This window comes from Procambarus clarkii, chromosome 24, assembly GCF_040958095.1.
Source record: "Procambarus clarkii isolate CNS0578487 chromosome 24, FALCON_Pclarkii_2.0, whole genome shotgun sequence".
In the NCBI taxonomy this organism is placed as follows: Eukaryota; Metazoa; Arthropoda; class Malacostraca; order Decapoda; family Cambaridae; genus Procambarus; species Procambarus clarkii.
In genome coordinates, this window is record NC_091173.1 from 8,518,334 (window position 1) to 8,530,856 (window position 12,523).

The window sequence follows — 12,523 nt, forward strand, 5'->3', positions numbered from 1 at the left end:
TACCCTTACGCTAAAGGAGAACTTTCTAACATCCCTATGACACATCTGAGTCTCATGCTTCTAAGTGTGTGTGTGTGTGTGTGTGTGTGTGTGTGTGTGTGTGTGTGTGTGTGTGTGTGTGTGTGTGTGTGTGTGTGTGTCCAACATGACGAAACGGTTCAATATATGTATATGAGATCCTTCTCTAATTATACCTAAAGAAGGAATATTTTCTTGCTCGTCAAGAGACCCAGAGAGAGGTAGGGACCTGAGGGCACCCTCGCTGCTCGTCCAGGGCAGGGAGGGGAAACAGTTAGAAAGATACGAAGTGAGGGAAGAGGGGAGAGAATTAGAAAGTCAGGGAGGCAAGAGGGGAGATATTCCTCACTTACGTATGGCATGTTTATATTTGCTTCTCTGAGACTCTTAGACAATGATCCTTGGTTCTCTGGGGAAATCTTTTTCTGGATTCTATTCTCATTGTGTTTAGTGTGGTCTTTATGTCTTTAGGGTGACCTATGTGCCTGTAGGGTGACTTATGTGCCTGTAGGGTGACTTATGTGCCTGTAGGGTGACTTATGTGCCTGTAGGGTGACATGTGTCTGTAGAGTGACCTATGTGTCTGTAACAATTTCTTTAAAAATAAAAATGGTAACATATTTCAGTAATGTTTTAGAATTGAGATATATGTGTCCATGCGTGAGAGCACTGCACTCTGTGAGACCTGCCTGGAACGTGGTCAATGGAAGAGGCTTAACTCGACCCCAATGGTATTGGGGCCCTCAAAATGTTGTTGAAATATTCAGGGAACGTCGCTTTTTTTATGAAAGGAGAAATTTGTTTGGAACTGTAAGAATTATATCTGGAACCACTCGGGATTCTGGAACTAAAGGGGGATTCCTGGAACCACACGGAACTCTGGGACCACACGGGACTCGGGGACCACACGGGACTCTGGAATCTCACAGGAATCTGGAACTAAAATGATTTCTGGAAGCACATGGAACTCTAGAATAACTCGGGTCTCTGGAACCACATGGAATTCCAGAACCTCTCGGGATTGGAACCAAATGGGACTCAAGAACCACATGGGATACTTGAACAATACGGAACTTCTGGAATCACACAGGATTAATGGAACCACACAGCTGGTGTCCTATGCTAGATCGTACAGCGTAATCCTCTCTAGAAAATAGATTCCTTGTTACAGAAACGTACCATCCAAAATGTCTAAGATAAGCCAGAACAATCAACATGCAGACACTAAATATGGGAAATGATCAGACGAGTCGCTTTAAGAAAGATAGGCAGAGAGAACTATGGAAAGAGACAAAGAATATCGAAGCACCTTGAGCTAATGACATACCTGAGAGGACCTAGTGCATAGTACTCAATATCAGGTATGCCACATATATGGCTTGATGTGTAATATATATGGCTCAGTACCTGATCTGTAATGTATATGACCAAGCACCAGGTAGCTTATTGTCAGCATTAATATTAGAGTAGACCACCAAACTAATAGGTAACTACGAGCCGAGTGTCCCACAGAAAGAATAATCATGACAGACCTCAGCCATGGACATTATTCCCCGTATGTTGACCAGACCACACACTAGAAATTGAAGGGACGACGACGTTTCGGTCCGTCCTGGACCATTCTCAAGTCGATTGTGACTTGATCGACTTGAGAATGGTCCAGGGCGGACCGAAACGTCGTCGTCCCTTCAATTTCTAGTGTGTGGTCTGGTCAACATACTTCAGCCACGTTATTGTGACTCATCGCCTGCATATTCCCCGTAAATAAGATAAACAAAAAAGAATGTTCCTGGACGGATTGGGAGCAGCAACATACACAATTCTGCAGGCACAAAATAGTCAATAAAAGACAGTTCATCCGTGACGAATTTTAAAGCGTAGCTAACATTACCCAACCGAGCCTAATACAGCACAAACCATCCTAACTTTCCCTGAGCCTAACATAGCATAACTGAAGTTAATGCTTCCCAACTTAATGATATACAACGCTTTGACAATCAGAAAACGAGCTTTGTCGAATCGTATTGTGCACAGTTTGACAGCCCTTCCTAGACTAATGTGTCTGGTGAAATATATTTCATTTCGTCCTCTGATATGGATTAATATATCACTTAACACTTTATCGTTGATTTACTGCAATTTTTGTATATTTTTTTGTATTTGTGTGAGTGATATAATTATGTATTTATGTTGGTGAATTTTACAGGTAACTTTAAGTGAATTGAGTATTTGAATTTCGTTCGATGTCTCCGAAACAGGAAGCCTGTGCTGTCAGGGCGTACTCACTTGTTTGAACTCATCTACTTGTGCTTCTTTGAGTACGCATGTATTTATTCACCTAGTTGTGCTTGCGGGGGTTGAACTCTGCTCTTTCGGCGGGCCTCTCAACTGTCAATCATCTATTACTAACTACTAACTAAAAAAAAAATTCACACACACACACACACACACACACACACACACACACACACACACACACACACACACACACACACACACACACACACACACACACACACACACACATAATAACCATGGACCATGTCGAGCACTCATTAGGTAACTCCCCGGGATGTTTCTTATCCCGCCCCAAACGACCGTATCTCAGCCGACCTCCAAGAGCTATTGCAGCCTCCCTGTCCTGCCTGGCAAGTCATTATCTCTATCATTTGGGAGGTTCTTTGTCTCTGAAATGAGATGGCGTCACTCGGGAGCTGCCGTATACTGATAACATGGGACTCCCCTCATCACAGCCTAGCAGTTATCCCAACTAATATTCTGTTTTTTAATGTTGGAAAAAATGGAAATACAATGTTAACATTCGTTAACAAAATTTAAGTCATGGTTTTTTTAAATGTCTACTAAAGTATCCATTAAAATTAATACTTATTTTCTATTTCGTTTTCATTATTTGTTAGATTACCTTCATGTTTCTTCTAAAGTATTTGGAAGAACTTTGGTCCCTTCCCTATGTTATGTTTATGTTTCTTAGTCTACTGACGTGTGGGGATCACTCACACATGATTTATCTGTCAACTGTACTTCAAAAGTATGTTAAATCACGAAAGCCTTTGAATCATTTTCGTTTTTATCTCTTATGTTTATACTTCTGCATAACTGAGAAATGTGTTTACGTGTTTTTGTGATTATTCTTCCATGTATATATATATATATATGTATATATATATATATATATATATATATATATATATATATATATATATATATATATATATATATATATATATATATATATATATGTCGTACCTAGTAGCCAGAACGCACTTCTCAGCCTACTATGCAAGGCCCGATTTGCCTAATAAGCGAAGTTTTCCTGAACTAATATATTTTCTCAAATTTTTTTCTTATGAAATGATAAAGCTACCCATTTCATTATGTATGAGGTCAATTATTTTTTATTGGAGTTAAAATTAACTTAGATATATGACCGAACCTAAGCAACCCTACCTAACCTAACCAAACCAATCTTTATAGGTTAGGTTAGGTTAGGTAGCAGAAAAAGTTAGGTTAGGTCAGGTTAGGTAGGTTAGGTAGCGGAAAAACAATTAATTCATGAAAACCTGGCTTATTAGGCAAATCGGGCCTTGCATAGTAGGCTGAGAAGTGAGCTCTGGCTACTAGGTACGACATATATATATATATATATATATATATATATATATATATATATATATATATATATACTTTAACTTATCTGTACTGTGATTCGTGAATACGTATTTTGATTAATAAGTTTATGTATATGTGTTTTCATATGTTTTCCACCTTGCATCGTGAATAAAATATAATAATTTGTTTGTGTGTTACCATGTAAAATATATTACATTGTGCGTGTTACCAGAACAAAGCTTGTTATTACAAGAAAGGATGTGGATGTGTATTTACGGAAACACAGACTCAGGATGGGGCTCAGGTATCAACTGATATTATAAATTTATACGCAAATACTCTCCTTGGAGAAACAATGCAAGAGTATATGTAGTTTGAACAGCAGTGGGAAGATGCTCTGTAGAGAAAAGGGAGATACACTGTAGAGGAGAGAGGGAGGATGCATTTAAGAAGAGAGAGAGGAAAGATGCATTGTATAGTAAAGACTAGAGATGTATTGCACAGTAAATAGGGGAGATGCATAAGAGAGAGAGGAAAGATGCATTGAATAGTAGAGAGGGAAGATGCATTCAAGAGAGAAAAGAGATGTATTGAATAATAGAGACGGGAGATGCATTGAAGAAGAGAGGGAAAAAGATGAGGGAGGGAGGGAGGGACGAGAAAGAGAGAGAGAGAGAGAGAGAGAGAGAGAGAGAGAGAGAGAGAGAGAGAGAGAGAGAGAGAGAGAGAGAGAGAGAGAGAGAGAGAGAGAGAGAGAGAGTGAGAGAGAGAGAGAGAGAGAGAGAGAGAGAGAGAGAGAGAGAGAGAGAGAGAGAGAGAGAGAGAGAGAGAGAGAGAGAGAGAGAGAGAGAGAGAGAGAGAGAGAGAGAGAGAGAGAGAGAGAGAGAGAGAGAGGAAGAAGAAAGACTACCAAGAGAATGATACTTGGAAGAGAGAAGGAAAATACAATTCATACACTCATCATATGATATACTTCACTTCTGCACAATATTATCATTATCATATTATATGATGCATTTATCCACAATAACAATATTCTCATATTGTATAATGTATTTCCGGGCAAAATTAACATTGTAATAGCGTATGCAGCGACTGTGGCGCCGCCTGTCGCCCGCCCCGCATATCACCCATGAATAAGCTATGAAATAATTTACACTTTAAGCAGAAGCGTATTGAGTGTGGCTGTGATGAATGGTGGCTGGCTGAAGGTGGAGTTGTGAGAGGGAAGTGGAAGGGGCAGAGAGGGATGTTGCGGGAGGAGAAGGAAGTAAAATACACAATGATGGAGCAGGAGAGGACACTGGAAAAGGCAGAAGAGGGTGGCGGAGCAGGAGGAGGACAGAGGGTAAAGAAGGGGGATAGAGATTGAGAAATTAGGAAGATAGAAGGTAAATAATAAAGAAAGGAGCAACACGGGGGTAAATGGAAGGTAGGAAAAGGGCGGGGAGGATCAAAATGAGATACGAATGAGGTTTGGAGAGAGCAGAGGTACAAAAGTAAAGGTACTGAAAAGAGGCAAGAAAGAGCAATGGCCACTGAAGAGTAAATATACCAAAGGGAGAAAAAGAGTAATATAAATAAGGCGAGAAAGTGCAGGATAAAGCAACTAACATGGAACTATGTAAATATTATTACATTATTAAACAAATATTCAGGAAGGAAGGTAACTTCATTTCTTTCCTATCCCATGTTTCAGTTCACATGTACAGCAAACAATATCATGATACATTCATACACAACTTTCGTATCTCTGGACACATCTGTATGTTAAGATATGATAGCATATCCGACATAACCTGTATATTAACAAATTATCGTATATACGACTCAAGGCATTAGGAAATTATCGTGTACCTGAACACAAGTGCATATTAAGCAATTCTCTTAATTATAAATGTATATAATTATAAATGTATAATTATTTATGATATTGGTAATTAATTTACTTGAATTATCAAACATCGGAATACAGTTGTATATTTATGATAACAGAATTTTGTTATAAATCAGTAATAATGATTTAAGGTCAAAGGTACAGAACCTTGTATACCACATACGTTAGGCCAATCCTGGAGTATGCTGCCCCGCATGAGCCCGTACCTTGTCAAGCACAACTAGGTGAGTACACATACACAAATATACACACACACTAACATTTTATACTGGAAGTCCTCAGTTTGTGGTAAGCAATGCATATGTTCTCAAAGATGGAGGTGATTATTTTCTTGGATTGCCCATAAGCAATTTGATAAAAATATAACACCAATAATTATAATTGGCTTGTTAGATCTAAGACAATGTGTAGTGTTCGCTACTTTAACTATTATCATACCACCATGCAAGAAGTGCCTCAGATCTTCGGATCATCTAGTAAAGTCAGTAAACTCCAGGATGATACTTTTGCTGGGCACTTAGTTACTAGTACCTCTTAGAGTTTACACCTGCTGGTGTAGACCTGATCATCAGTAAACCGTTTCACCAGAATGACTCGTACACCCAATATTGTAATGCGAAAATGCAAGAATTACAAGATTACTTGATGAAATGTACAAAATTTTCACCCAAAATGACATATTACTCAAAATCTCGGTCCAATATCATGAGTTTGATTACTGGAGGAAATTGCTTCATGTGTTGTGAGTGCGACCTTCTCCCTGGACGGTAGCTGTTCCTATGGCGCCTGACAGCTGGGTGGACAGCGCTTCAGATTCGTAGTCCTGAGGTTCCGGGTTCGATCCCCGGTGGAGGTGGAGACAAATGGGTAAAATGTTTCTTTCAATCTGATGCCCCCGTTACCTAGCAGTAAATAGGTACCTGGGAGTTAGTCAGCTAGTCCTGAGGTTTCGGGTTCGATCCCCGGTGGAGGTGGAGACAAATGGGCAAAATGTTCCTTTCACCCTGATGCCCCCGTTACCTAGCAGTAAATAGGTCCCTGGGAGTTAGTCAGCTGCTACAATCAGCTTCCTGGGGGTGTGTAACAAAAAGGAGGCCTGGTCGAGGACCGGGCCGCTGGGACGCTAAGCCCCCAAATCATCTCAAGATAACCTCAAGATAGCTGTTTACTGTGCTACTGGTGCCTGAGTTTCTTCACTGAACAGATCAATACACTAACAGCCACTAGACTTTGGAGAACGAGGAGTGGCACAACGGTGGCACTGTTGCTCCAGTCTGTTGTGGTGAATGATTGTTCCAACTACCATGACTGACAGTAGTAATTAGAAATTGGCAATTTTTGTTTCAGTCGCGTCAGCAAATCAAGCCAACTGACGTTGTGACGTTGAATTTAGATGTGATGATAGACTGGCGCGATGTAAAGTTTCTGATGTTTAACGGTAAATGGTTCAGATAAATGAACAGGGAAATCAAAATATTCTGGAGGTTAACACTTTGGCCAGGGTCCGGGAGTGACCTTGACCATGATACACGGACTAACATAAACATTGACTTATTATTATTAACATCTTTATTGACAAAATTAATTACAATTTTGCCTAATCTGAGGATTTTGATAGTCTTATTAAAGTGAGGATAATGCTAGTATTCACTGTCACGCAGGACAGAGGGTCATACATAAGACAATAGGTCTAAACTGTAGGCTGAAGCACATATGAACTAAAGCGACCAAAACAACTCTCTTGTGAATACATTTAACCCTATAGTGAAGGATGGTAACACAGAGAGAGAGAGAGAACAGCAAGACAACAAACAAAAACAGGGAGAAACAGAAAGAGAACATCGATAAAGAACAAAAAAACAGAAGAGAACATGGAGAACACAGATCAGTGTCGCTTGAGAATCCCATTTCAATTAAACGTGTTATATTAGTTTTATGAAGGCTGGCAGTATGTTACGGACAGGTTATCAATCCTAGCAGGGAGAAGGGAACCCCCGAAGCGATTGGGATTAAAAAGGGAGCCGTAAATACTTGTGTTTCTTTCTCATAACGATTGTTAAGACATATATAATAATACGTTATAAGGAAGGGTGTATTACAGAAGTCTTCTGGTAGACCGAAGGCACAGCTGAATGGATAGCGCTAGGGGGGGTCGTAGTCCTTAGGGCCCGGGTTCGATCCCTGGTGGAGGCAGAAACAAATGGACAGTTTCTTTCACTCTGGTGCCCCTGTTTACCTAGCAGTAAATAGGAACCTTGGAATTAGACAGCTGCAGCGGGTTACTTCCTGTGGATGTGTGCGTGTGTTATAGAGAAATATATGTATCAGACCTAATTGAATTCTTCAGATTAGGCAAATTGTAATTAATTTTGGCAATAAAGATGTTAATAATAATAATTAGACATAATAAGGGAAAATATATTAGTTATAAAATCAGGGTCCAAGAGCTAATAGCTCGATTCTGCAGGCACAAAAGGTAGATATAAATAGTAAATACACACACACACACACACACACACACACACACACACATACACACACACACACACACACACACACACACACACACACACACACACACACACACACACACACACACACACACACACACACACGCACGCACGCACGCACGCACGCACACACACACACACACACACACACACACACACACACACACACACACACACACACACGCACGCACGCACGCACGCACGCACGCACACACACACACACACACACACACACACACACACACACACACACACACGCACGCACGCACGCACACACACACACACACACACACACACACACACACACACACACACACACACACACACACGCACGCACGCACACACACACACACACACTTTATGGCTTTGAAGTATGGTGTAGTGGATACAGCATGCAACTGCCACCTTGTTGGCCAGTGTTCGAGTCTCCTGGTGGGTTGAGTGTCTAAAAAGTTATAAACTTCAGCTACTGGAATAGGGTAGTCTGTGCATTAAGCATTTGTAGGAAGAGTCACGGCTTAAGAGTGGGGTCTGCCGCCAGTGGCCGGACGGTCGTCAGCTCGAGCCCACGTTATTAGGTGTTCTACATTTTTAATAGAGTGGTAGACGGTTGGAACAAGTTAAGTGAGAAGGTGGTGGAGGCCAAGACCGTCAGTAGTTTCAAAGCGTTATATGACAAAGAGTGCTGGGAAGACGGGACACCACGAGCGTAGCTCTCATCCTGTAACTACACTTAGGTAATTACACTTAGGTAATTACACACACACACACACACACACACACACACACACACACACACACAGAGGGCCTGAAACAACTTTATCATAAATCCAATAATGACTCCCGTATGTGTTGACTCCTGCGAGTATGGTAAACAGTTCACATTAAACTGTACGAGGATCGCTCATATAAATGTTCTTGAATCACTGACTCGGAAATAACTTCAAATAGAGGCTCATAGTCAGTAAATAGAACCACAGTCTCAGAACCATCCTCAAATACCACCCCTCGACACTATGCCAACTTCTAATAGTACCATCAGCCTTGAACCAACCTCGGTTTGAACGTTGTTGACCAGACCACACACTAGAAAGTGAAGGGACGACGACGTTTCGGTCCGACCTGGACCATTCTCAAGTCGATTTTGGTATCCCTCAGTAAGAACTATTGGCTCAAAATCATTCTAAAAAAACAGCTAACTCCAAAAACTTATAAAAAGAGCATTTTGAGAATTTATGTCGAAACAATTGAGAATTCAAAACAGTGCATCATCTTTACGATGGTCTCGTAAGGAAATCTCTTGAACTGCTATCGTTGTGTAAACTTATCACAACACGAAAAATAACGTTTCGCTAAGGCAAACGTATTGAAAACGTTGGCGCTAGAAAGACGTTGTCTTGAGTGTAGGAGTCTATAATAATTCTAACCAGGTCATTGTTGGCAGTCTTTGTTTTGTGATGACAACTCTTGGATCTCTTGCCTTATGTTGACAGCACTTTGTACTCTGTTAGCATCTCTCTGACCCATTCAACCACCGCCCACGGGATGAGTATGGGGTGCATAATAAAGAAATTACATAATAAATTGAATTATCATCCGTGCCATATGGCAACATACCCTTATCAAATGTTAGCAGCCTTACTTCTGTGTTGGTTGCTGTTATCTTAGGTCAGCTATAATTGTCCCATGTAGTCATTCCTTGCTCTTATGTAGGAAATTATTATCCTTTGTTGAAACATTACTCTCCTATGTTGTGTGATATTGGCCTGTGTCAGAAGTCCTTATGCTGGGTCTGCAGCCCATGTCATATGTATGCCCTAAAAGTTGACCCAAAAGTTTACTTAGAACCATTCATTAGTAATCAGTTGTGACCAATAATTTGTCAAGACAAAAATCATTGCATGAATCTGTAGCCAGACAGCTGCTCTGGATAGTGAAGAGTGGCCAGGGCAAATTATTTATGGCCCCCTACATTATACACTCACATGACCAGTCACGCTCCTGAAGGTGGAGAGTCAGTAGTGGGAACACGGACGGCCTGGACCCCATGCTAGTCTTGTTGCCTTGGTTTAGGAAGGGGTGATCACTGTAGTGGTGATTCTGGTACTGTATTAGTAGGGAATCGTCACTGCAGTAGTCTTAGGAAAAGGGGGTGGTTATTGTAAGGGAAAAAGAGGTCATTGTGTAATCTTAGGAGGGAGGCGATGCCACAGTAGGAGCGAACACTGTGTAGTGTTAGGAAGTTGGAGTCACTACGTAGTTTGGGGAAGGAGGTATAGCCTTAGAAAGAATTGGTTACAGTGTAGTCTCAGGAAGGAATGATCGCTGTATAGTCTTAAGAGGAAGTGTTCACCGTATTGTCTTGGGAAGGAGAGGTCACTGCATAGTCTCAGAAGCAAAAGGTCGTATTATGGCCTTGAGAGAGAGTGGTCCCCGTGGTCTGAATATTTCAAACTCGCCTCTGTTCAATCTAGAAGGAAGCTACAGTAATTTATTTAGAGATTGTCTTGCGTCCACTGGTATTGCTTCTTGATTTTTCAACATTAATATTGCGGTGTCAGTTCATGTGCTTCCGTTACACGTCCGGCACGACAGCGTAATATCGACAAATGGATTAAGTCTTGGAACATCTGAGGTCCTCGCAAAACTGATTTCCACAAGTGCGAATAAAAAAACATTACTAGAAAGAAACTTCTATCATCGTGTTCCAATGGCCATACCTGCACTTTCGAACAGCCGCGGACCTAAGACTGTCCATGGTCACATTTCAACTTTAGGTCATCTGTAAATATTTGGGTAAATAAGCTTAGGTTAACGTGTTTTAAGGAAACACCAGCCTGAACAGGTGCTGAATCACAGCCACACATAATATACATATAAGCCACCGTTGCTACACCTCAGGAGCTACAACATGGGTGTTATATCCCAGGTGTTACACTACAGGTGCTACGCCTCTATTGTAGCACACAATATGTAGCTGCCAAGATGATTCCAATTTATTTGGGTCCATCACAAATGAAGACGATTTAAAAGATATTTGCACGGATGACAAGACGAGAATCATATTGCACGAGAGGAGGAAATTATCAGTGAATTAATTAACGCGGGAAATATTAACGAGCTATGATTAGAACTATGATTATGATTATAGATTCAACAACAAAAGTTTTATCATAATAGAATAAAGCAAAGAAGAAAGGCAGAAAATAACACAGGAAGTGAAGGAAATAACATTGACAATTAAAATATTCTGATCACAGTACTCAGAATGACTTCAAGATTGGCCAATCAGGCGAATGGAGCAATAAATGGAAGATTGAATTAAGTATTGACACTGGGCCACATAATGGTAAAGGTAGAGAGCGGAAATAGGTCCCCATTGGAGCTACAATCTGAGTAAAGCAGTTTTATGGAAATCAGAAAAAAGAAGGAATTGAGTTAATTATAAGGGAATAAACATTAAAATGTTAATTGGTATTGGTGTATGTAATTGTAGTATATTGAGAAAAATAGATATGGAAAAGTGTTTTAAATATGAAATAAGCAATGCTAAAGGTAGTAATTTTAAATTAAAAAAGAAAATATGTAGAAAAGATAACAGAAAGAATGATTTTAATAATTCAATAGTGAATGGTTGGAATAATCCCCCATGTATAATTTGAAAACTATTTATGTTAAATTATACCAGGAATACAGGACTGTAAGAGCATAGCTGTCGAGTCTACTAGTTACTGCATATGTAGTTGATAACACGTGCATGCAACCACACGACGCAGGGCGTGCGTGAAAAATTGACCGGGAGTCAGTGCATTACACAACCGACGGTTAGAAAGGTGGGGGTCCAAGAGCTAATAACACACACGCACGCGCGTGCGTGTGTGTGTGTGTGTGTGTGTGTGTGTGTGTGTGTGTGTGTGTGTGTGTGTGTGTGTGTGTGTGTGTGTGTGTGTGTGTGTGTATGTGTGTGTGTGTGTGTGTGTGTGTGTGTGTGTGTGTGTGTGTGTGTGTGTGTGTGTGTGTGTGTGTGTGTGTGTATGTGTATGTGTATGTGTATGTGTGTGTGTGTGTGTGTGTGTGTGTGTGTGTGTGTGTGTGTGTGTGTGTGTGTGTGTGTGTGTGTGTGTTCTCTCGTTAATTGCAACCCCAGCACGAAGTCCGTACTTAGTCAAGCACAAGGCGAAGACTAAAAAAGTTCAGAGGTATGCCACTAGGCTAGTCCCAGAACTAAGAGGCATGAGTTACGAGGAAAAACTGCGGGAAATGCACCTCACGACACTGGAAGACAGAGGAGTAAGGGAAGACATGATAACTACCTACAAAATTCTCAGAGGAATTGACAGGATAGATAAGGATAAATTGTTTAACACGGGTGGGACGCGAACAAAGGGACACAGGTGGAAACTGAGTACCCAAATGAGCCACAGCGACGTTAGAAAGAACTTTTTCAGTGTCAGAGTAGTTAACTTGT

The 12,523-nt window shown here is 40.7% G+C and overlaps 1 protein-coding gene across 1 annotated transcript in view; it reads left to right on the forward strand.

Moving 5' to 3' along the window:
• The first annotated feature begins 674 nt into the window (after positions 1 to 674).
• The window catches only part of LOC138368274 (uncharacterized protein PF3D7_1120000-like), a 22,911-nt gene continuing 11,062 nt past the window's right edge, over positions 675 to 12,523 (forward strand). Inside the window, exons 1-2 of the mRNA XM_069330825.1 lie at positions 675 to 749; positions 4,814 to 4,996. Coding sequence (XP_069186926.1) covers positions 675 to 749; positions 4,814 to 4,996 — 258 coding nt within the window. The remainder of the gene's footprint in view (positions 750 to 4,813; positions 4,997 to 12,523) is intronic.